This window comes from Rutidosis leptorrhynchoides, chromosome 11 (assembly GCF_046630445.1).
Source record: "Rutidosis leptorrhynchoides isolate AG116_Rl617_1_P2 chromosome 11, CSIRO_AGI_Rlap_v1, whole genome shotgun sequence".
Lineage (NCBI taxonomy): Eukaryota > Viridiplantae > Streptophyta > Magnoliopsida > Asterales > Asteraceae > Rutidosis > Rutidosis leptorrhynchoides.
In genome coordinates this window covers 101028934-101056119 of record NC_092343.1, presented here as the reverse complement: position 1 = coordinate 101056119, position 27186 = coordinate 101028934, and the positions used below count along the sequence as shown (strand labels likewise).

The window sequence follows — 27186 nt, the reverse complement described above, 5'->3', positions numbered from 1 at the left end:
AAATCCAAAACCCTAAACCCTAAATCCTAAACTCTAAATCATTCGTATTAAACACTAAATCTAAACCCTATACCCCAAATCTAAACCTTAAATCCTAATTGTAAACACTAAAATGTAAAAAATGAATGTAGAACATAATAACATAGTGTATAGTGTAGAACATGAGTGTTCAACAAAAACTTGGAGAACAAAAGAAATGTTCGAGTACGCCCAAACACATTTATTTGTATTTCATACTCCGTATTTGATTTATGGTCATCATAATTTATAAATTATACTGTAATTCATAAATCTCCTCGAAGTAGACTCTTTGATGACTTTCTCTGCTTAAAGTTGAGTAACGGAGCTCTTTATCCTCATGTAGAAGAATGTTTGTCTACATCTTACCTCCACATACCTCAAATATGTGAGTGTGTGTTTGTTGATAAGGGACGAAGTGACTTGACCAACGGGAGAGGAGATGATTAAGGCGATTCGAGCGATCTTGTTTAAATAGGTACTTAACTAGTGGCATATATCATAACAAAAGTTAGATTATTCCAGTTATAACACTCTATAATAGATGGTGTAGATGCTTTACGCATTAAAAAACACGTTCAGCCCATTTGACTCGTTCTAATAAAACTTCGACAGGCAGGTGCATCTTTTGTTCTAACAATTAGGTCTACCTTCCAAAGTGGAGGACATGTATTCGAACCATATAGTTTGAAAAATTAATCCCCTCGTGGCTACGGAAGTTCACCCCCGATGACTCCGAGCTACCCGTAAAGTAGATAGTCACTCTGGGATTAGTCTGTTCGCAACGATTCAGATACTCAAGTATACCCAAAGAAATATACTGTACGAATCAACTGCATATGTAGCGTATTCATAGTTTGAGATTACACTTTTACTCCTAAAATAATAATAACATGTGTAGAAAAAACTTCAAAAATTGCAGTCATTGTATAGAATTACATTACTATCCAAAAGAGTAACATTGCAAAAATATCTACCCCTAATCTTGTTAAGTTTCTAGGTGGTCTTCTATTCATTTAACAAAAATGATTACATGTAACAACAAAATCCTCATGTACTAGTAATATAACACTTCACAGTTTACTTAGTTTAACAACCTACCATGCGGTTGAAACTTGTATGTTCTTGAACTGAAACATTCATTGTCGTATTAGCACATGTGGGCATGTGATGATCCAAGTTGTTCCTCCAATATGCTTTAGCAGATAAAGATATGGTCTGCTCATCTTTGGATCAAGCCTAACTATTAGCTGCCTGCACGAAATATTATTATATAAACAATTTAGCAAATTGTTGAATGTTGATTCCTCTATGGCAAGGTAAAATCCCCAAGGTCATCATGATTAGAGAGAATATGTATTCTGTGTTAAGGCTAGAGCTGCCTAATCAGAGTATAAACCTAACACACGATAGCCGAATATAAACACAAGAATAAAAGAACAACACGAGAATTATAGTGGTTCAGTTTCGATGTTAAACCTACGTCCACTTTGGAACTAGAGAGTATATTATTAATTTGGAGGTGATACATTACAAGTACATATAAGAGAGTATTTATAAACAAGGATCAAATAAACCCTAGTCTAAGTAAAACCCTAAAAACCGGCCCAAACTAATTAGGGTTGGCCAAACCCTAACTTAGTCACCAAGTAATATGCAGGCCGTATACTTAGCTTATCTGCTAAGCATTGAGAAGCCTACATACATTAACAATCTCCCACTTGGAGGCTACGAATATCATCGATCTGCACTCTTGTACTTCTGCTTTGCAAGACTTTGCTCGTCTTTTCTCTCTCTAGTTCCTGCCTTCTCTTCAATGTTCCTGAAGGCCAGTTGAAGCTATGCACAGCTTTAACTTATCCAGCGTTAGTGGTTTGGTGAACATATCTGTTGGATTCTTTGAACCTGGAATGCTCTCCAGATTAAATGTTCCATTGCTTACCCGTTCTATGATAAAGTAATTCATGCAATGTGCTTCGTCTTAGCATGATAGACTGGATTCTTCGCTAATTTAACTGCGCTCTCATTATCACAATATAAGACATATTCTGTCTGTTTGCTACCCAATTCTTTCATGAATGTCTTCAACCATACTAGTTCTTTACTGGCTTCAGTCAAGGTCATGTATTCTGCTTCAGTAGTAGATAGAGCCACGCCCTTTTGAAGCCTAGACATCTAACTCACTGTCGTTCCTCTTATAGTGAATACATACCCGGTGGTGCTCTTGAAGGTATTATTGCATCTACCCAGATCTGCATCAGAATAACCCCTGAGAGTAGCATCCCAGCCCTTGAAACATAACCCAACTTTGGAAGTACCCTTTAAATACCGCAGTATCCACTTCACTGCTTCCCAATGTTCTTTCCCCGTAGCTGACATAAAGCGACTAACCATCCCAACTGCATGTGCTATATCAGGTCTTGTACACACCATAGCGTACATTAGACTACCCATGGCGGATGCATAAGGAACCTTAGCCATTTCTGCTTTTTCTACTTCAGTTTTAAGAGACTAATGTTTAGAAAGCTTTAGATGACTTCCCAACGGTGTGTTTCTTGGCTTTGTAGACTCACAATTCATTCTGAACTTTTCAAGAACCATGCGAAAATACTTTTCTTGAGATAAAGAAACTGACCCATCTTTATTCTTGCATATACTCATACCAAGAATCTGCTTAGCTGGCCCGAGATCCTTCATTTCAAATTCTCTAGATAATTGCTTCTTCAAATTGCGTATTTCAACCATATCAGAACCTGCAATTAACATATCATTGACATAAAGAAGCAATAAAATATAAGAGCTCTTGAACTTCTTCAAATAACAACAATGATATGTAGAACTTCTCACGAATCCCGTCTTCTCTATGAAATCATCAAATTTCAAGTACCACTGTCTGGGAGCTTGTTTCAAACCATACAAGCTTCTCTTTAGATTACACACAAGACTTTCCTTTCCTTTGACACAAAACTCCTCTGGTTGAGACATATAAATGTCTTCTTCAATGTCGCCATGTAGAAAGGCTGTGTTAACTTCCAACTGTTCTAAGTGTAACTTCTCGGTTGCCACCATACTTAGAACCAATCTGATAGTCGTCATCTTCACTACTGGAGAAAAGATTTCAGCATAGTCGACTCCTTTCTTTTGTTGAAATCCTTTGACAACTAATCTTGCTTTGTATCGTTTAGAACCATCCGCTTCATCTTTGACTCTGAAAACCATTTATTCTGTAGGACTTTCTTTCCTGGTGGTAACTTGGTTAACTTCCAAGTTTGATTCTTTAATAAAGATTCCATCTTGCTTTTCATAGCCTGCTCCCACTGGAACGAATCTTTCACCTTCATTGCCTCAGAATAACTTTCTGGTTACCCATTTTCTGTTAAAAGAAGATAGTTAACTGTTGGACTAAACTTATCTGGCTATCTTGTGACTCGTATAGATCTCCTGACCCAATTGGACTGGTCAGGTTGTGGTGGGGGCTGCTCATCATCAGAATCGAAGCTCCCACTATCAGAAATCTGCTCGTGATCAGAATCCGAGCTTTCACTGTTAGGAACTCCCACTGGAACTTCAGTTTCATTCTATGGAGTTTCTCTTTCATCCTCTCTTGTTGTCTCTGTGTCAACCTCAAATTCAACTGATTCTTTTTCTTTTGGTGTTGAGTTGAAATCCTTGTACAATTCTGCTTCATTGAAGGTGGCATGTTTACTTCTGATAACATGTTTTCCCTTATTATCCCATAACCTGTAACCCATGTCACTTCCCCCATAACCAATGAACACGTACTTCTTTGCTTTTGCATCGAGTTTGTCACCATCTTTATTAATATCGTATGCACTGTACCTAAAGATTTTTAGATGCTCATAACTAACTGTTTTTCCTCTCCATTCTTCTTCGAGTATTTTGAAATCAAGTGGATCTGATGGAGAACGGTTAATCAAATAAGCGGCAGTGCTTACTGCATCAGCCTTAGAGTCTTTGGTAGCCACAATTAAGTCTCATGCTACGTGCTCTCTCATTTAAAGTACGATTCATCCTTTCTACAACTCCATTTTGTTGTGGAGTACCTGGAACCGTCTTGATCATCCGAATATCATGATCAGCACATAATAGCGTGCTCCTCCCAATGAAGAAACAGGAGTAGGCCCGAACACATCTGTGTGTACTAGCTCCAACTTCTGAGCCTTTAAAGTTCTGCCTGCTTTTGCAAAGGTGACCTTCTTCTTCTTTCCTAGAACACATGACTCGCAAAAGTCCGATTCAACTCTCTTTAGACCAGGAATTTTACCATTAGACACTAGCATTTTTATTCATTTGTCACTCATGTGACCTAAACGTTGGTGCCACTCTGGTTAAGCTTCGATCATTGAAAACTGCATTTACATCATTAGCTGCAACTTCTACCATATAAAGAGTGCCTTTCATCTTACCCTTGGCTATTACTAAGTTCCCCTTTATTACTTTCCACCAACCTTCACCAAATAGCACACTATATCCTTGATCATCAAGCTGTCCAACAGAGATTAGTTTCTTCTTTAGGCCAGGAATAACTCGGACGTTTTCCAAGGTACAGTTAGTGCCCAAAGATGTCTTCAGCTCTAAATCTCCAATCCCTGTGATGTCAAGCAAATGATCATTAGCCAAACGGACTTTACCAAGATTACCTGTTCGTAGATTCTTCATCAAGTGTGGGCTTGGAATAGCATGAAACGATGCTCCTGAGTCCATAACCCAAGCATCAATTGTGTTCTCAATGCAACACACAAGGACATTCTCATAGTCATCTGTTGCAGCTGCTACATAAACTTCTTTTCCCTTTGATGATGTTGTTGGCTTAGTACACTGGTTTCGGAAATGCCCAGTCTCCTGACAATTCCAACATTTAATATCATTCCTCGTTCTCGACACACTCCTTCTTGACTTTGACCTGCCCATGGTGGTGTTACTTCTGTCTTTTCTCCTACCCATCTCTTCTGTGCTAAGCAAGTTTCCTGATGGTTCTCCTGAGCTCTTTCTTCTTATGTCCTCTCCAAGAATAAAATCACGAATGCCCTCAAACTTGAGCTTTGAGGACTCTGTGGATCCACTGATAGCTGTGACTGAACCTGACCAGCTTTCAAGTAACGAAGATAATACTAGAAGAGCTTTAACTTCGTCATCGAACTTGATATCAACTGACAGTAACCGAGAGATAATATTGTTGAAGTTATTAACATGGTTTGTTACTGAAGCACCTTCTTTCAACCTGGTGTTTACCAACTGTCTGATCAAAAACACCTTGTTAGAAGCAGACGGCTTCTCATACATATTTGCTAAGGTCTTCATCAAACCATGTGTCGTGGTTTCGTTCACAATGTTAAAGGCAACACTTTTTGTCAGCGTGAGCCTGACAACAGCTAGGGGTTTCCTATCAAGCGTCTTCCATTCGTCGTATTTCAATCTTTCTGGCTTATTCTCAATCAAGGCATCGATCAGATCCTTCTGACATAACAAATCTTCAACCTGCATCTTCCACCACCCGAAATCTTGCCCGTCAAACTTGTCGATTTTGATTCTTCCTTCTTCTGCCATTGTAAAAGCTTTATAAGATCTGATGGACAGGAGCAAAACACACATGTGAAATAGTAGCAGCTGTGCCTGTGATGATCAGAAAAAATGGTAGCAGCTGTGATCAGCTGCAGGGGCTTAATCGTAACAGCAACAGCTGTTGGTGACGGCTAGGGTTTGACCTGCAAACAGCTGTAATCAGCTAGGGTTGCTGAGAAGCAGCTGTTAGAACCTTTGAAAAAACATCAGCACGTCTGGATTAGCTGCAAAGGGCTGCTATAATTAACGGCTAGGGTTTAACCTTGATTGAAAATAGCAGCAAGATCTGATCTGTAACAGCAGCAGCAGCAGACTTGATTTTGTCATCTGCAATCGGCTAGGGTTAGAACCTAAGCTCTAGATACCAGTTGTTAAGGCTAGAGCTGCCTGATCAGAGTATAAACCTAACACACGATAGCCGAATATAAACACAAGAATAAAAGAACAACACGAGAATTATAGTGGTTCAGTTTCGATGTGAAACCTACATCCACTTTGGAACTAGAGAGTATATTATTAATTTGGAGGTGATACATTACAAATACATATGAGAGAGTATTTATAGACAAGGATCAAATAAACCCCTAGTCTTAGTAAAACCCTAAAAACCGGCCCAAACTAATTAGGGTTGGCCAAACCCTAACTTAGTCACCAAGTAATATGCAAGCCGTATACTTAGCTTATCTGCTAAGCATTGAGAAGCCTACATACATTAACATTCCGTACCATTAATGTAGTTGAATGTGTTCTTCACGTAAAGTATTTCTCATAAGCTTATAGAATGTGTTATTCCGTACCATCTCAAGGTAGCCTAGTGGATGGGGTCCTCGTATCCTGATTGCAATTTCAAACTTCACTAGAAACATATATTGAAGTGGCTAGGGAAAGGGTCGGTAACGGTCACGGGATAACTTGGTTAGGTAGTGTACATCTAATTAAAAGTACTCGCCCTCCCCGCATAGCTTAAACATGATCCGTTTAGCTTTTCATAAGTTTATAGATATCAATCTTTTTTCATTTTTTTTTCATCACTATTTATGAATTATATTTGCAAACGAAGAGGATGAACATGAAGATGAGGATGACTTCAAATCTAAAACCCAAGATTGCAAAAATCGCTAATTGACAGTACTCAATCGCTAATCGAAAGTACTCAGTTGAGACATTTTAGGGGGTACTCGGAAACACAGAGAGAATTCGGATGTTGACCAATTTTGACTGATTCTAAACCTACTTGCAATTCGGCGAGTCATCAATTCACCATTGCATAAGGATTCAATCAAATCTAAACATCTACACCTCCTATTCACTACTTCTAACGATTATAAATGGAACAACAACAAATATGAATAAAGACGAACCTTGCACTTCACATGAAGAAGTATCTTTCCAACATTACTCTAACCATCATCCCAGAAAAAATAGGACCCAAATCCTAGATGTTGCTACCGAGTCCGCCACCAAGGGGGTCCCGCCTTATAGAAATGCTCGCCTTCATCCCATGAAATTTGACACGCTTGCAGGCCGATAGCCACACCAGGTTCCTTCCCATGTTTTTTGGCCCATTCTTCAGCGTCATTTTCTCTATCAACTTCACTTTCAAACTGTTTCTTATACCTACCAAAAGGGTTTGACCCGGGATTTGCTAACTCCTCGATTGCAGCTGGCATATACATCGAGTCACCCACTATCGGTGCACCACATGCTGCCAGTTGAGCTCGAATCTGTATATCATGCAAATGGTAAAAAGATACTGTGTTATATTTTCGATGAGTGATAATTAACAAAATAAATAATATTTTTGTTGGAAGAAAATGAAGAGGACAAATACAAGGTAACAAGCAGGGTGTTTGACTTGGCGTTTTGGAATGATTATATGATCAGATTTAGTTTTAGTGAATGGATAAACAGATACCGTTTTAATTATCTGAATTTGGATTATTAATTTCAACTAACTGCCGCCTAATTGATCGTCTTAGGGTAAATGAACAATATAGAGGGATATATTTATATCTTAGAAAACAAAGGCTAATAGGCAACGAAAAATCCTACATAAAGTAAAGTTGTATTCATTAAAAGGGAGAGAGCCGTGTCTTTTTCAGGAAGTGGGTTATGATGCATGTTACCAAAACAAATGGAAAATGAAGATTAACAATTTGTTTCCAGACCAAACGATAATTGCAACCTTTGACTAGGCATTTAGTTTAATCACAGTGTTTGATCATAATAAAATGTCTACAATACCGTTTAACGGAGTAAAAAGTAGAGAAGACGTGCAACTTTAGCTTGATAGTTTTCCAAAATGAAGCCAAACGGACATTCTTATCGGTAGCATTTCAGTTTTTGATTGACACAATTTATAAATATTCAAGTAACCGTGCAAAGACTATCATGTAACACTCGGAATCGTAAAAATGACGTATGATAGATTGATGAAAGAATATTTCACAAAGAAAGGTTTTTACCACTATATCCTTAATTATCAGAATAAGGCAAAAGAAGCCCCTGATATCTATCAACGTATCATTTACATTTACCTGGTGAGTGCGGCCAGTCAAGAGGTTAATTCTGCACTCGTAAGCAAACTCTTTATTAGGCCAATTAGAATCCTCAATTCCATATTTCTCTTCGGCTAAAGCGCTCGGCCAGGGAACTTTCCTGCATTCTAGGACCTCAAGTTCACACAAGTTCCACCCCTTGATAAACTCTGCAGGTTTGAAGGATACGCACAAATGTTTAAAAAATTATTCAAGTTTTATATAAGCAAGAAAGTCAAGAACTTATGAAGTTGAATACATCCTATTGAGGGTTGTAGTTTTGTGCACAAAAAGTCGAAGAAAAGCATGCTGCAGGAAGACCCTCGCGTCTAGCGAGGGTCAGTCACCAGACGCGACCAAGTGTGTCAAGACGCGAGAAAGTTGATAGAGCTGATTGAAATCTAAGGATCAAGAAACCTCGTATTTGGCGAGGTCAGGACGCAACGTGTTGTGTGAACAAAATGTCGGCAATTTTTGTTTCCTTATTTTGTACTCCCAATAAATTAAACGGCCTCTTGTAACCCTAACACCTCCAAAACTAATAAGAAAATTCTCTCTGTCTGGTCGTGGATTAAACCAATAGAAATATTGGATATAACCACGTTATATTCTTGTGTTCTTTAAGTTTCTTGCACTTTATTTGATCGTTATCTTTGCGCGTTCTTGCAATTTATCTGTTTGTTTGTTACTCGGTGGGTGATAACTACCGTTATCAGATTCTTGTTAGGGCTCGCTAAATTCCTAACAAATGGTATCAGACTTGCGTTACGAGCGTTTACCTGGAACAATGGCAAATAATAACACTATTAAGATCGATAAGTTTGATGGTTCAGATTTTGCTTGTGGAAGATGAAGATCGAATATGTGCATTATCAAAAGGGTTTGTATCAACCATTAACTGATATAAACCGAAAGAGATGAAGCACAAGATAAGGATTTGTTGGATAAGAAGAGACTTCATGTAGTCAGGCTTTCTCTTTCTCTAGCCAAGAATGTCGCCTACAAAATCGTGGGGAAACCACGACCGAAGATGTGTTGTCTACTTTATCTAACATGTAAGATAAACCCTCGGCTTTGAATAAAGTCTTCTTGATCGGACAGCTAGTTAACGCGAGGATGAAGGAAGAAGCTTCTACAGGTCTGAACGAGTTTAACCTGATTTTGATAAAATCAGTTGGGGTTTAAGTTTGAGGATGAGCTAGAGGAGTAATTTCTTTTGTCTTCATTGCTCAAGAGTTGGTCTAGCACGGTTACAGCAGTTAGTGGTTCATCTGCAACTACAAAGTTGACCTTTGAAGGAATCCGATATTTAATTCTCCGTGAAGGAATCAGGAGAAAGGATTCGGCTGGGACATCGGTTCGATTTTGAGTGCTGCATGCAGGCAGAGGTATGGGTAAGAGTAGAAGCAGGACAAGATCTAAATGGTTGCAAAACTCGGCCTTATCGGCCGATTAATCGGCGATAACTCGCCAGAATGATCCCAACGAGAAATCGGCGGCAAACTCGTTCATTTATCGGGTCAACGCCGGTCAACGTCGGTCAAAGGTCGTTCAACGCCGGTCAAACACAGATCTGGAATTTTTTTCGTTTTCTTTTTTTTTGTTTTTCTATTGTTTCCACACCTTATTTATCTTCTTGGTAGCCGGAAGTGTGGTGGTAGCTTGGAAACTCTCGGATTTACCTGGTGGCGGCATCTAGTGGTTGTTGGATTTGTTAGGTTTTAGGTGGTCGTCAATATTTAAAGTTTAGGTGGTTGGTGTTTTAGATGTTGGATGGAGAGAATGAAAAGACGAGAAAGAGAGATGTGGTAGGATATGATGGTTAAAGAGAAAGATGGTGGGGTTCTTGCGAGCATTAAAAGATGAGACTGACACCTTATTTAACTTTTAAGTACATACATATACAGTACCTATAGCTAGGAACTTTACTTAAAGCAAGCACATATTTAATGATGGGCTGTGTTTTATAAGTCCATTGGGTCATATAGAACTGGTCCTGTAAATGTAATTGTGATGAATAAAAAGAGTGGATCCATAGATAGATATATTACATAAAAAAGAGTTGGTTCAAAAATATATTACATAAAAATTATAGAAAACTTATCAAAAATAAGTAAAAAAATTAAATTTATCACATATATTATTAAAATATATAGTATAAATTTAAAAGTCAACGTTAGTCAACATCCGAGTTCTCCCCCGAGTTCTCCCCGAGTCGCCGAGAACTCCTCAAAAACCTCCAGCCGAGTTCTCCCCGAATCGCGAGTTTTACAACCTTGGATCTAACAGAGAACCATCACAGGTTAGAAACACTTTGTGTTGGAATTGTCAGCATGTCGGTCACTTTAGATCGCAGTGGCCGGGTTTGAAGGCGGGTGAGAACACAGGCGGTGATTGAAATTGCTCTGATGTTCCATGAGGAGTTTCTTGACGAATCATGGGTTTTGGATTCGGGTGCCTCGTTTCATGCCTCCTCGTACATGAACGGGATGATAAATTTTAGGTGGTATGCTAGTAGTGTTCGAGTTGCGGACAAGAAATCACTTGATGTTGCGGGAATTGGTGACCTTGCCATAAGACACTTGGATTATTTGTGGATCTTGAGGAACGTGAGGTTCATCCCAAGCTCACGAGAAGATTGATCTCTATTGGGAAGTTGGATGATGATAAGTGTCATGTTTTGTTTGGAGATCAACAATGGAAGGTGGGTTTAGGGGGCGGTCGGATTATTGTTCGCGGGTTGAAGAAGGAAACCATGTATATGGTTGAGATCCTATTAAGGAACGGCTAGGTTGGAGGTTAGGTGTTGATCCTAGTGTGCTTGAACTTTCTAATTTTGCTGAGGGATCATTGAGTGAGCCTCGAGAAGACACGAAACTCGTGGGGAATCGGAGTTGAGTGGGAGCTTTAAAGCCACTAAACAGTTTTTTGATTCGGGAACACTAGAGTTTTCGAGACTTCAGTTAAATCACCTCCAATGGAAAATATGTTGCATCTGGCTAGTGAAAATAAACAAGTTATTCTTGTGGGAGCCGCTAGTATTATTGCATCCGTACCGTCGGAGTTGACTCGGGTTGAAAAATTAGGCTCGTGTGAATTCGTGCGCACGTATGTGGTTGGTGTTCTAACGGTGAAAGGGAAAGCGATAAGGTGGAAAATCAAAGATGTGATGGTGTTCTCTCATCGGTACCTTGATGGTACGGGTTTGATCTACCGGTTGTCTATTCTTTGTGTGAGAGATGGACCGATGAAATGGCATTGTGTACAGATGGGTCACTTCGGTGATGGGTTGTTAGAGTCGGGTCGGGCTCCGACACGGTATCTCACAATCCAGAAACAAAGAGAGTTGGATTGTTCCCAAGCGAGTAACGGTGATTGGATTATAGCTCAACATTTTTGGTATGTCGAAAGTCTTCCTCCCCACGGTTTGGAAGTGCGGAATGTGTCCCAGGTAGCTTGTACGGTGGTATTTCAAAGGGAGTATGGTCAGGTAATCTTTTGTAGATGTGGGAAGTCCTAGAAGTTAAGGTTTACAATTGATATGGTTAATTACATTTTCGCGAGTGTAGTTAAAGTGCTTTTATCAAAAGTTGTGAGCTCAATGGGTTGGAATGTTCATGTCCCAAGAAGCTTTCTTGGCAGTATAGATGGATATGTTCAATGAATTTAAGATGGTGATCGCGTGTTGTGTTTCTTGTCAAAAATTCTTGAAGTGGGAGATTGTTGAGGGTTGTAGATTTGTGAACAAAAAGTCGAAGAAAAAGCATGTTGCATCGCGTCTGGCGAGGGTTAGTCACCAGACGCTACCAAGTGTGTGAATACGCAAGTGATCGAGCTAATTGAAATTTGAGAATCAAGGAACCTTGCATTTGGCGAGGTCAGGTGCGGGACGCGACGTGTTGCATGGACAGAAAGTGTACAGTTTTTGTTTCTTAATTTTGTACTCTCTATAAATTAAACCCTGGCCTAAACCTAACACCTACGAAATTCTTAAGAAAATTATCTCTGTTTGGCCGTGGATTATAACAATAGAAATATTGGATATAACCATGTTATATTTCTGTGTTTTACGTTTCTGGTAATTTATCTAATGGTTATCTATGCGTGTTCTTGTGATTTATTTGTTTGTTCGTCGGTTGGTGATAATTTGGTTTATGAGATTCTTGTTAGGGCTCTCTAAATTCCTAACACATCCAACGCACACCATTGTTCTCATATGTTAGTTCTTTTAAGGATCTACCATGCTGATTAGCAACAAATTTACACCAACTTTGTAATGGAAAGTCAATTGTCAGTCAATGTTCCAAATAGATTTGGTCTAGAATGATTACCTCTACAAATTACCATAATCTATCTGAATTACATATATTAACAAATATCATGAAGAATCAAGGTTGCATAAATAGCAACTCGAGGAGTATTCGGTCAAGACTTTTTAGGGAGTTCCCGGCAACTTGGAGAGTGCTCGGGGCCCCGAGTACTTGGATGTCGACCAAATTTGACTTGGACAGATTTTGTCTGATTTTTGACCGATTTACCATGTAATCCCGAATTTTGACTGCTTTTTTACCGATTTACCAAGTAATTCCGAGTTTGACCGAGTACTCGCCGAGTACTCCCCGAGTTGAAAAAACCAATTACTCACCGAGTAATTCCGAGTTCTGCAACACTGGAGAAATAAAGAGAAGAAAGTAGACTGAAATAGCAATGTTTACCATCTGAAACAACTTTTGGAGCCATACGAAATGGTCGCATATAATGAGTCATGACTCCACATGGAACATAAGCAGCAGCAAGTGCAAGATATAGCTTCTTCACTCGTTTCTCCTGATTGGGAAGACAAAGACAAAGTCCTCACAAATGTGAAAAGCATATGCAAAATAAATCTCACAGATAAAATACATAATCTACCAACTTACCCTGATCTTTCTATGAAAAACTGAACAGTAGTCCTTAGTTCTAGCTAGCACAACACTACAAAAGAAGATAGGATTAGCCATCTTCTCGTTAGCAATACAAATAGAAAACGATATGATTTGAAGTTCAGATAATACCAGCCTTCTGTGCAATTATCAATCTGATGAGTCGTCTTTAACGGGGTAGCTAATTCCAAGGCACGAGTGGCAAAATTGACACAAGTTTCTTCGATGTTGTCTGTAGTTCCACCTACCTAAATAAGATGCAGAAAATGATAGAAAATTGTATCACAAATGAAGCTATAGATAGTATCATCCATTAACATATTGCACTTTTACTAGAAAATTAGCCTCGGATAGAGCTCGCAATTCTGGTCGAGCACTCAATGAGTACTCGGTTTTTGAAGAGCTCCGAGTCGAGTAATCAAAAGCGGTCAAACTCGGTCAAAACTCTATCAAACTCGACCAAAACTCAGGATTACACGAAAAATCGGTCAAAACTCCGTCAAAACTCGACCAAAAGTCAAGATTACTCTTAAAACCGGTCAAAATCCATCAAAATTGGTCAAAACTTGGTCACAGTTGGTCAAAGTCAAATTTGGTCAACATCCGAGTACTCCCCGGGTTTCCGAATACTCCCTAAAAAGTCCCGACCGAGTACTCCGTGAGTAGCGAGATTTGCAACCTTGCCTCAGATTACTGTATATTTGGGTATCTTGGTATAAGTCAGCCATACGCATTTGCAGTAAAAGGTACAAATTCAGTCATATATTAAGATGAAGGGGATGAAATAATTTACATACTGATGTGCCAGCTGGCTTGTTAAGAACCACGTAGGATTCCGTCACAGCAATTATTCTCGATCTCCAGTCGATATCATAGCATCTGGTAAAAAATTGATACGGAGTACATCGATATTATGATTATATTTCTAAATGGAGTCCTAATTTGCTCAAGAGTTTGACCCTACATCCCCATAAAAATAAAAAATAATAACAATTTCTTATCTTATTATAACTTTAAGTCTTTAATTATCATCGCGGTTGATACCACAAAAAAATAAACCTACTTTCCAATAGCCAGCACGACAAACAATTATTTACCAACTTCTAAAAACGATTATAAAGCATTTACGTTGCTAAGATGACAACTAACAAAATATAGGCTGATTGTTTGACAAGTAACCCTTTACAGCGACGGCGACATAGCTTCATTGTAAGTCATAATAGTTTGACTAAAAAATCAGTTTTGGGACTTGGAGTTAAAAGATCATAACTTCATATTTTGAAACTCAATTTTGGATACGGAGTATGGTGTTATTTTGTCAGTGTACCTTGGGAAACGTTTTGGACGTACATGCACTCTCACATATGTACCCTCTTCAACGAACTCATCGATACGAGTAATCCTAAAAGTTTTTTGTGCCTCTCTGAATGTTTTTCCTATAATCGAAGGTCTATTTTTTAGAACTGATGGGTCAGTAAATTTTTTGAACAATTTGATTTCCTCCGGTGTAGCAGTCAAGGGAGGCTGTGGGCATACAAGGGCATAAAACACTGCACCAAAATGAATAAGATCTGCAACATACCTTCAAAGTACAGAACATTAATCAACATGATAGTATATTTTCCAAAACACCATACAGTATTCTGATAATTAGTTGAGATTATGCATTGGAAAGTCGTCTACTGCTTAAAACACTTGTGTATTTTTTATGTGTTCATCATATTTAGATTTTTCTAAACAATGTTGTAATATATCACTTATACCTTTGCGTAATAATGAACCCTAAGTCACCTTGAGATTTTCATGATAACTATTCCTTCACCTAGGAGCAAGGTCGTAAAAGACGCGAGTCGGGGATGCATCGGCCTTGCCTAAAAACGACGCGTCGGACGCAACGGTGACGCAACGGGGACGCAACGGGCGTTGACTAACGTTGACTTTTTAAAATAGTTTTCTTAAAAATATATTTATATATAATATTATATATATCGAATCTTAAAATATAAACTTTATTTACAATAAACATGAACAATTAACAATTATTTACAATATTTATAAAAATAAAAAAATTGACCGACTTTGACTTACTTTGACCGAATTTGACCGACTTTTTCCGACTTCGACGACTTTTTCCGAGTTTGACCGACTTTTTACCTTTGACCGACTTTTTAGCAACGACGCATCGGCCATGCCTAAAAAACGACGCGTCGGCCAAGTCGGCCGACTTTTCCAACACTGCCTAGGAGTCTACAAGATTTTGTATATTTGATTATTCATCAAACATAATCTTTTTTATATTCCGAGCATATATGTATTTTGTAACACCCCGTTATTCCGTACACGCTTAAAGGTACACACCTAATCAATTGTACGACTATAACTTGCTCGATATGCGGCTAGAATAGCTAACTTGTTAGTTGTGTGTGAATGTGTATATAAATGTATATATATGTATGTAGATGAGTTTGGGTAGTGTTCGGTCTCGTGAGACTTAGATTGAGGCTTGGACGCGTATTGGGGAAACGAGGATGAAGTAATTAGTCGAGGAAACCTTGGAATTGTGTAAAATAGTCGAAGGGGTCTGTTGCAGTCAATTGTCGCGCCGCGACAAGGGGGTCCGCGCCGCGGCCCACCAAAGGATTTTAGAACAGGAACCAGCCTAAACTGAATAAACCTTTTTAGTGTATCGTCGCGCCGCGACGATTAATGCCGCGCCGCGGCAGGCCTGCTGGCCAGATTTCGGATTTAGTTCAAATTAAGGGATTTTGAGGGGCAAAATGGTAAATAGACGTATAGATCAGATGGGTGCATTAAATCTGGTCCACTAGATCATTTATTTCATTTTCCTTTTTCCTTTTTCTTCAATTTCTCTCCCAAAACTCTAACACCCAATTTAATTCAAAGTGAGATTGAGAGAGGAAGAAGTGAGGGTTGATCTTTGGAGCTAGTATTAAAGTTGATCCTTGTGACTCTAGCTACGTGGTGATAGTCTCGGTAAGTTCTAACTCTAAGTTTCGCGTTTTAATTGATTATGGCTAGGGTTTTGGTTAATAGAAACTTGTATGACCCATTTGGGAGTAAAATGGGTGAATTTGGGTTAGGTTGTTGTAATGAAACCCTAATGGCCATAATCTAGGATTTTGGTCTTGTAATTGTGAGTTTGAAAGTGTTAATGGTTTTGTAAGCATTAAACACTTGTTAGAATTGAAAGAGATGTCAATTGGGTCAAGAATGTACTAGTTGACCTAGTTTGGGTAAAATGGGTGTAAATTACCCTAGGTGGATGTCATTTGAGGCTAGTAGACTTTAATGCACTAATGTTGGTAATTAAAGTCGAGTCTTGGCCTTTAAGGGGGCGGTTGTGGTGTAGTTGGGTCATTCAATGCGAATTGAGTCATTAAATGCCCAAGTAAATGTAATGTGGTTAATTCCACTAGTTTATGTATTGAATTGGTACTTAATGTAATAGGTACTTGGCTTTGAGTTGGAAGCGAATATTCATCATCCTTGCGTCAAGGTGAGTGGAATAATTATGCGTGAACGTATATAATGTATTTATTTGTGTGGTGTGAATGTGGAAGTGTCGCGGTGTTCAAGACACCACATTCTAGGTAACGAGTAGTATTGTCGCGGTGTTTAAGACACTACTCATTGTGTGATTGACTTGTGGTATTGTCGCGGTGTTTAAGACACCACAAGGTCATGAGAGTGGAAGTGTCGCGGTGTTCAAGACACCACTCATTGTATTGAATGAAGTGTGGATCCGTCGCGGTGTTTAAGACGCCACATTGTTGTAAGGGTGAGTTAGTCGCGGTGTTTAAGACATCACCCGGGGGACTAGTGATTACGCGGTGTGTAAGTAACACTAGTGGATGTTATGAACTCCAACGGACTATCATGTACCGTTCTCTTGTATACTTGGTTAACCATGGTTGTGCGAATTGTGCTTAGCATATTATATTGTGAACTATATGCTATTAGTGTTGCTAGCTTAATGTGGAACGTGGGTAGTAGTTTATGCATGATCGATTGCATGTTGTTGAATTGCTAGCTTGTATGTGGTATTGTGTAATTGTATGCAAGTAAGTAGATTATATATGATCATGTATAATTATTGCATTCACTAAGCGTTAGCTTACCCCTCGCGTTGTTTATCTTTTTAGTTGCAGGTGAGGATAAAGGGAAGGGGATTGTTGGACACTAGATGTCCTTGACGATGTGCTTGTAGGAGCTTTTGGAAGTTGACCACCTTTTGGGTAGTTTAGTCCCAAACCATGCTCGTTGGGTCGTTTGGTTTATAAACTATCATTGTATTCGGTCAAACTTGTATTAACTTAATTAATGGCCTTTGTGCCTTTTGTAAACATTGGAAATGGTTGTACGTTTTAATGGAACTTGTGATTTGGTCTACATATTTAATTGGCGCATAAATGTGTATATATATATAAAAAAAAAAAATTTATCGTACGGAGTACGGGTTGGGTTGTTTCAAGTGGTATCAGAGCATGGTCTAAGGGATTTAGGTGACTTGAGATAGGCGCCTAGACTTAGACTTTTGTGTGCGTATTGTGCGGGACTTGTAGGACTTTGGGTCGGACCGGGTCTTGGTTAGCGCATAGGTTTATATGAACTAATCATGCGTTATTGTTTGTATTATATAGCAATCATCAAGCAGAACGGACGTTGTACTAGCAAGTTACGCGACGTGCTCGCGTAGTAATGATTAGCTACCCTTACTACGGGTGCAAATCGTGTCAAACAAGCGATGTACGACGATTGTCGAGCGAGATGGAGTGGTATGGTGTATATGTATATATGTGTCATGTCTTTAGTTTCGTTGTTTAATCTTTTCCGTTTTATAGAATGAAGATGAGAAACGGACACGACACCGATATTGGGGGCACGAGCGAGGACCCCGAGTTCACGGCCAAGGTTGAGGCCATCTTTCAACGCCAAAAGGCGGAGTTTCGCGAAGATGTTAAGAAGATGTTTCTCGAGACGATTGACGAACAAGTCGTCACTTTGGTTAAGGAGCAAATTAAGATTGCTCTTCAAGAAGAAAATGGGGGAAGGCGTGACTTTTTCTTCAAGAACTTTAGGGATGCTCAACCTCCTACTTTTGAGGGCGATCGGGACCCACTCAAGAGTGCCCGATTCATCTCCGATATGGAGGGGGCCTTCCGTACCTGTGAGTGTCCACCCGACAAGAAGACTAGGTATGGTTGTAGCATGTTAAGGGGTGACGCGAAATTGTGGTGGGATGCTAAGATCCAACTCTATGGTGAAGAACAATGTATGGACTTCACTTGGGAGGAATTTAAAGCGGAGTTCTTCGATGAGTACCGAACTTCGGCCGATCTTACAAGACTTAAGGATGAGCTACGTACCTTGAGGCAAGGGTCGATGGACTTGAACACTCTCAAATCCGTGTTCTTGTCCAAGACGCAATTTTGCCCGGAGTATGTCGGGAATGATAAAATGTTGAAAGAAGATTTCTATCGAACCTTGAATGATAGTTATCAAGAAAAGATTAGCGTAAACGTGGTGAAGAGCTTCGATGAGTTGTTTAATATGGCGAAAGGGTTTGAAGCGATTGTGTTGAGGAAGAGAAAGTATGAAGGTTCGAGTCACTCAAATTTTTCAAGCAAGAAGTCAAAGAAAGGCCCAACCGAGAGTGTGGGGAGTGTGAAGAAAGGTGCCTCGGGGGATTTCCCCTATACTTGTCATAATTGTGGGCGAAGGGGGCATATGGCTCGTGATTGTACCAAACCATCTTCTACTACAAAATTCACTTGCTACAATTGTGGGAAGGAGGGACACAAGAAACCCGAGTGTCCCGAGTTGCGTAATGATAATGCTAAGCGGATAGAGAAGGCAGCGGGTACGGCTAGGGGTCGTAACTACTTGATGTCTAACGAAGAAGCTAAACAATCCAATGAAGTCGTTTCAGGTACTTTCATGGTTAATTCTAATCCGGCTCGGATACTTTTTGATAGTGGTGCTAATTTGTCTTTCGTAGCTCCAAGATTTGTGCCTAAGTTAAATAAACCGCTAGTAAAGTTGAGTCGTCCGGTAGAAGTTGAAATAGCGGATGGCAAGACGGCGCTAGTGGTTGACGTGTGTAAAAATTGCAATGTTGTGTTTGGCGCCGAAAGTTTCGAAATTGATCTTATTCCGATGACTTTGGGTGATTTTGATGTAGTCGTTGGTATGGATTGGCTCGATCGTTATAGAGCCGATATTGCATGCCACGACAAGTTTATTCGTGTAAAGACCCCAAGTGGGGGAGAGATGATTATTCATGGTGACAAACGAAGGAGATCGGTGCCGATATGCACTTTTGCTCGGGCACGACGTCACGTTATTACCGGTGGTATGGCTTTCCTTGCTCATGTTGTCGACACTCGTAATGAGCCACCACCTATTCGTGAAATTCCGGTAGTTAATGAGTTTGAAGATGTCTTTCCGGATGAGTTACCGGGTGTTCCGGCGGAAAGACAAGTAGAATTTCGCATCGAGTTGGTTCCGGGGGCTACCGCCATTGCTAAAACTCCTTATCGTTTAGCACCAACGGAGATGCAAGAGTTATTGAATCAAATTCAAGAATTGCTCGAGAAGGGTTTTATCCGACCGAGTGCTTCGCCATGGGGCGCTCCGGTCTTATTTGTGAAGAAGAAAGACGGTAGTATGCGTATGTGCATTGATTACCGTGAGTTGAATAAAGTGACGATCAAGAATCGTTATCCACTACCTAGGATCGACGATTTGTTTGATCAACTTCAAGGCGCAACGTATTTCTCTAAGATCGACCTACGGTCCGGCTATCACCAAATGCGGGTCCGTGAGGAAGATATTGAGAAAACGGCTTTCCGAACGCGTTACGGGCATTATGAATTTGTAGTTATGCCCTTCGGTCTTACGAATGCACCGGCGGCATTCATGGATCTTATGAACCGGGTGTGCCAACCTATGTTGGACAAGTCGGTTATTGTGTTCATTGACGACATACTAGTCTACTCGAAAAGTATGCACGAACATGAACGTCACTTGCGTGAAGTTTTGAAGACGCTAAGAAAAGAGAAGTTGTATGCAAAGTTCTCTAAATGTGAATTTTGGCTAAGGGAGGTTCAATTCCTTGGTCACATTGTGAACGAAAGCGGTATCCAAGTGGATCCGGGGAAGATTGAGACGGTGAAGAGTTGGGGACGACCGACTACGCCCACGGAGATCCGAAGTTTTCTCGGATTGGCCGGTTATTATCGTCGGTTTATCCAAGACTTTTCTAAGATTGCTTCTCCATTAACGAAGTTGACAAGGAAGAGTGCTAAGTTCAATTGGGAAAACGAGCAAGAAATTGCTTTTCAATTATTGAAAGAGAAGTTGTGTCAAGCTCCGGTGTTAGTGTTACCGGAAGGTGTCGAAGACATGGTGGTTTATTGTGATGTTTCTTTAAATGGGCTCGGGTGCGTCCTTATGCAAAGGGGTAAAGTCATTGCTTATGCCTCTCGACAATTAAAGGAACACGAAACGAGGTACCCGACTCATGATCTTGAAATGGCGGCGGTTGTGCATGCGTTGAAAATTTGGCGCCACTACTTATATGGTGTCAAGTGTACGATATATTCGGATCATAAGAATTTGAAACACCTTTTTACTCAAAAGGATTTGAATTATCGTCAACGTAGATGGATGGATGTGGTGAAAGATTATGATTGTGAGATACTTTACCATCCGGGTAAGGCGAATGTGGTCGCGGATGCGTTAAGTCGAAAGGCTCAACATCCGGCGATACGTATAACATCGTTACGTTTGATTATCACTAACGACTTTCTTGAAAAGATGGGTGAAGACCAAATAGAGGCTTATGTTCACGATAAGCACGCGGAACGAATTGTGGGCCAATCGGAGTTTATTACTATGGGTCCGCGGGGTTTGTTGTCCTTTCAAGGAAGGGTGTGGGTGCCTAAGACGGGTGATTACCGACGGGTGCTACTCGATGAAGCACATAAGTCGAAATATTCCATTCATCCGGGCGCGACGAAAATGTATCATGACTTGAAGAAAGATTATTGGTGGCCGGGCATGAAACGCAATGTTGTAAAATACGTTGAACGATGTGTTACTTGTTTGCAAGTTAAAGCCGAGCATCAAAAGCCGTATGGTAAGTTGCAACCGTTAGAAATCCCGAAGTGGAAATGGGAGCACATTACCATGGATTTTATCACTAAGTTACCTAAGACGGCGAGAACTCAATATGATTCGATTTGGGTGATCGTGGACCGGTTGACGAAAAGCGCTTTGTTTCTTCCCATTAAAGAAGCAATATCGTCGGAGGCCTTGGCTAAGTTGTTTATCAAGGAAGTGGTCTCGCGACATGGCGTTCCTATATCTATTATTTCGGATCGAGATACCCGTTTTACATCTCGATTTTGGGAAAAGTTTCATGAAGATATGGGTACACAATTAAAGTTGAGCACGGCGTATCATCCTCAAACGGACGGTCAAACCGAGCGTACGAATCAAACTTTGGAAGATATGCTACGGGCGTGCATCATTGATTTTGGTGGTAGTTGGGATGAGCATTTACCTTTGGTGGAATTCTCATACAATAATAGTTTTCATACTAGTATCGGGATGCCACCTTACGAGATGCTTTATGGCCGAAGGTGTCGAACTCCCATTTGTTGGGGAGAAGTGGGTCAACGAGAAATCGGAAGTTCCGATTTGGTATTGGAGACGAATAGTAAAATTGAAATGATTCGGGCTCGACTTAAAGCGGCGCAAGATAGACAAAAGTCTTATGCCGATAAAGGTAGAAGAACGATTGAGTTTCAAGAAGGTGATATGGTGATGCTTAAGGTTTCTCCATGGAAGGGTGTGATTCGGTTTCGAAAGCGAGGAAAGTTAGCTCCTCGGTTTATTGGTCCTTTCAAGGTAGTGGCACGTGTTGGTGAGGTTGCTTATCGATTAGAGTTACCCGAAGAACTTGCGGGAATTCATAATACGTTCCATGTTTCCCATCTTCGCAAGTGTCTTGTGGATGACTCGTCTTGGGTGCCGTTGGATGAGATTACCTTGAATAACAAGTTAGAGTATGCGGAAGAACCGGTCGCAATCCTTGATGAAAAGGTTAAGATGTTGCGGAACAAGGAAGTTAGAACCTTCAAGGTACAATGGCGGCATCGAAAGGGTTCCGAGTTTACATGGGAATCCGAAGAGTTTGTTTTGGTTTACCTTCCGGCTTGTCACGCGGCTTGGATCGCGAGGACGCGCTCCGATCTAAGTGGGGGAGAGTTGTAACACCCCGTTATTCCGTACACGCTTAAAGGTACACACCTAATCAATTGTACGTCTATAACTTGCTCGATATGCGGCTAGAATAGCTAACTTGTTAGTTGTGTGTGAATGTGTATATAAATGTATATATATGTATGTAGATGAGTTTGGGTAGTGTTCGGTCTCGTGAGACTTAGATTGAGGCTTGGACGCGTATTGGGGAAACGAGGATGAAGTAATTAGTCGAGGAAACCTTGGAATTGTGTAAAATAGTCGAAGGGGTCTGTTGCAGTCAATTGTCGCGCCGCGACAAGGGGGTCCGCGCCGCGGCCCACCAAAGGATTTTAGAACAGGAACCAGCCTAAACTGAATAAACCTTTTTAGTGTATCGTCGCGCCGCGACGATTAATGCCGCGCCGCGGCAGGCCTGCTGGCCAGATTTCGGATTTAGTTCAAATTAAGGGATTTTGAGGGGCAAAATGGTAAATAGACGTATAGATCAGATGGGTGCATTAAATCTGGTCCACTAGATCATTTATTTCATTTTCCTTTTTCCTTTTTCTTCAATTTCTCTCCCAAAACTCTAACACCCAATTTAATTCAAAGTGAGATTGAGAGAGGAAGAAGTGAGGGTTGATCTTTGGAGCTAGTATTAAAGTTGATCCTTGTGACTCTAGCTACGTGGTGATAGTCTCGGTAAGTTCTAACTCTAAGTTTCGCGTTTTAATTGATTATGGCTAGGGTTTTGGTTAATAGAAACTTGTATGACCCATTTGGGAGTAAAATGGGTGAATTTGGGTTAGGTTGTTGTAATGAAACCCTAATGGCCATAATCTAGGATTTTGGTCTTGTAATTGTGAGTTTGAAAGTGTTAATGGTTTTGTAAGCATTAAACACTTGTTAGAATTGAAAGAGATGTCAATTGGGTCAAGAATGTACTAGTTGACCTAGTTTGGGTAAAATGGGTGTAAATTACCCTAGGTGGATGTCATTTGAGGCTAGTAGACTTTAATGCACTAATGTTGGTAATTAAAGTCGACTCTTGGCCTTTAAGGGGGCGGTTGTGGTGTAGTTGGGTCATTCAATGCGAATTGAGTCATTAAATGCCCAAGTAAATGTAATGTGGTTAATTCCACTAGTTTATGTATTGAATTGGTACTTAATGTAATAGGTACTTGGCTTTGAGTTGGAAGCGAATATTCATCATCCTTGCGTCAAGGTGAGTGGAATAATTATGCGTGAACGTATATAATGTATTTATTTGTGTGGTGTGAATGTGGAAGTGTCGCGGTGTTCAAGACACCACATTCTAGGTAACGAGTAGTATTGTCGCGGTGTTTAAGACACTACTCATTGTGTGATTGACTTGTGGTATTGTCGCGGTGTTTAAGACACCACAAGGTCATGAGAGTGGAAGTGTCGCGGTGTTCAAGACACCACTCATTGTATTGAATGAAGTGTGGATCCGTCGCGGTGTTTAAGACGCCACATTGTTGTAAGGGTGAGTTAGTCGCGGTGTTTAAGACATCACCCGGGGGACTAGTGATTACGCGGTGTGTAAGTAACACTAGTGGATGTTATGAACTCCAACGGACTATCATGTACCGTTCTCTTGTATACTTGGTTAACCATGGTTGTGCGAATTGTGCTTAGCATATTATATTGTGAACTATATGCTATTAGTGTTGCTAGCTTAATGTGGAACGTGGGTAGTAGTTTATGCATGATCGATTGCATGTTGTTGAATTGCTAGCTTGTATGTGGTATTGTGTAATTGTATGCAAGTAAGTAGATTATATATGATCATGTATAATTATTGCATTCACTAAGCGTTAGCTTACCCCTCGCGTTGTTTATCTTTTTAGTTGCAGGTGAGGATAAAGGGAAGGGGATTGTTGGACACTAGATGTCCTTGACGATGTGCTTGTAGGAGCTTTTGGAAGTTGACCACCTTTTGGGTAGTTTAGTCCCAAACCATGCTCGTTGGGTCGTTTGGTTTATAAACTATCATTGTATTCGGTCAAACTTGTATTAACTTAATTAATGGCCTTTGTGCCTTTTGTAAACATTGGAAATGGTTGTACGTTTTAATGGAACTTGTGATTTGGTCTACATATTTAATTGGCGCATAAATGTGTATATATATATAAATAAAAAAAAATTATCGTACGGAGTACGGGTTGGGTTGTTTCATATTTTCTAGGAATCACTATACCTAAGAACTAAAATTTGACTTCTTAACTAAATCTAACTTTAAACGAATATCCGAACAGTTTAAATGTACGAAGTAGTCAATTATATCTTTTTATCTATCTTTTAAACGATGTTTAACTATTTGTGCCTTAAGAGCATGACCTGTATACTTTAATGAAAAAGATTAGGTCACTAAAAGCGCTAATAAGTCTCTGCTTGTAAATATCGAGTACAATCACGATTTGAAGAATCTTACAATGAGGTGTCGTATAAAAAGTGGGACTTGAATTCTAAAAGTGAAAACTTAAAATGATCAACTTCAAGATTAGAAGACAATCAATGAGAGAACCTAGATGAAGATTTAAAAAATATTTTGATTGTTATTAATTGCATTCAAGTATTTTATGTTTGAACTTATATATCTTTGGATATTTGTTTCACATGTTGAGTTTTGAGTTGCATGCTGAACACTTTACTACTTAAGTATCAATGTATGTTTGCTTTGTTGGTTTTTTAAAAGCTGTAATTCATATTTACAGAAGATTAGAATTTAAGTAATATAAATTAGCACAAAGGTGAAAAGGTAAAAGTACATAGCAACTCACAAAGGAGGAAGATCCAAAGATTTAGTGATGAAATCAAGAATGGGTCCTCCTTCTTTAACAATTAAATGCTCGATTCTTGGTTGAAGGTTTTCAGCTGGGCACGGAAGCAAGCGACCGTATTCCGAATACCTAAATAAAAAAAAGTTTCTGCATCAGAAAACCATTATGCAGGTATACAAACTTTCTACTCATAAGAAAACATGACCATATGAGTAATAAAAAATCACTTCATTTTAATTACAAAATGTGACAACAGAATGAAGCATCATGAAAAGTCAAGGTTCATACTTCATAATAACAAATATCAACTCCAGGAAACTAGCTTCATATAGAAAAAAAGATACACAAAAGTTCGTTAACTTTGCTACGCCTCTAAGGGTGAAAACAGTACACTTTTTCCATGATATCAGAATTGTACACATTTTTGGTATCTTACCTTACTATAGTGTAATTTTCGAATTTATGATCATCATGCATATCATCCTTTTAGATTCATACATAGCAATACATCAATCTGGTTTACTAAAGACCCCCTTTTCTATTTTACTCTTTTTCTTATTTTATTAACGGGGAAACCCCCTAGGAACGAGCACATTGGCTTCCCCACAGAGGGCAAACCTCGGGTAATCAATCCCCCGAGCGCGAGACCTGGTACCGGGTGAATTGCGCGTTATGCGCACCCTCTGGTCACACTACCTTACTCCCTTACTGAACGATTTGGCATAGCTAGGAATCGAACCCGGGTGGTGTGCTTCATTGGGCAACTCAGTGGCCACTTAGGCAAGCATGCGTGGTTTATTTTACTCTTCTTTAAAGAATTAAAAAAAAAAAGACCATTTAACAAATCACATTGGTTTATCAAGTGCCAGTTACATTCTTATTATCCTCAACCTCAATCACTCGTTACAACAATAATTTGAGTATCATCCAAAATGCAAATTTCCTAATTTTACCTAAAATAAATACATTAAATTCTGAAATCTACCAATCAATCAACAATAGACAATAAAGATGTAAAATCTTAGGTAAACCCTAAATTCTTCTAAATTAAAAAAATCCTACTAATAGTTTATAACATAACATAACGTAACATTTAACATAATAATATTAATATATGAAAATTATTAGTGTTATTAGTGTGAATTTTGAAGTGTACCGATTAGAATTATGATTAGGATTTGGAGTTGATGATGTAACAACGGCAGTTGAATTAGATGCGAAAGCTCTGTTTCTGCTGCTTTTTTTGTGGTGAATTTTGAAGTCCGAATGCGAAATTGAAGAGAAGCAAAACGACGTAGTTTTGTTGATGGGGATGTTAGTGGCGAATAATGTATGGAGTAGTATCGTTGTAACAGGAGTGTTGACAACGAAGCTCCGGCAGTTGGGTAGAATCGTCATTTTTTCAGCAGGTTGTGGATGGATACAAGACCCTGGTTTTTAACCAAACTAAGGGTCTGTTAAGTAATTTTTTAAGTTTTTAGAATGTGATAATTGTTTGAAAATGTATTTTGTTATAATTATAAAAAGCCAAAACGGATATTTGACAATTTATATCTCCATCCACAATAATTCAATTTTAGGAGACAAATTTACAATTCATATCTCGTGATTGATTCTATACAGTTATTATTCTTATGTATAAATAGATGATGAATGTAAGAAAGAATACACACCAATTTCTTACAAGAATAAGAAATATATATTCTTTTTCTCTCTACTATTAATTCTTCATACTACAAAGAATTATAACACGAACCAAACCACTAAAGGTAGTTATAAGCCTACTTAATTATAACACGAACTAAACCACTAAAGGTAGTTATAAGTCTACTGAATTATAACACGTTATCAGCACGAAGTGCTCCGTATAATCAAGGTTTATCTAAGCAAGCACAAGTCACTAATCAAGAAAATGTCAAACTTATCAAAGCTTGAGTTTGATGCCCTAGACGTATCGGGAACAAACTAAACATCATGGGTCATGGATGTAGAAATAAATCTTGGATCATTGGGTATTCTAGAAACTTTAAAAGAAAACAATACTTGTTCTGA

At 39.3% G+C, this 27186-nt stretch overlaps 1 protein-coding gene across 1 annotated transcript; it reads right to left on the bottom strand.

Annotated features, from left to right (window-relative positions):
* Positions 1-943: 943 nt before the first annotated feature.
* On the bottom strand, positions 944-26532 carry LOC139876704 (RNA pseudouridine synthase 6, chloroplastic-like). The gene is made up of 10 exons (XM_071864080.1): positions 26291-26532; positions 25135-25263; positions 14388-14642; positions 13858-13939; positions 13193-13308; positions 13058-13112; positions 12854-12965; positions 8139-8308; positions 6963-7325; positions 944-1272 (listed from the first exon to the last, which is right to left on the bottom strand). Exons 1-9 carry the CDS (start codon positions 26530-26532, stop codon positions 7047-7049), a joined length of 1440 nt encoding a protein of 479 aa, XP_071720181.1. The 3' UTR covers positions 944-1272; positions 6963-7046.
* Between the last annotated feature and the right edge of the window lie 654 nt (positions 26533-27186).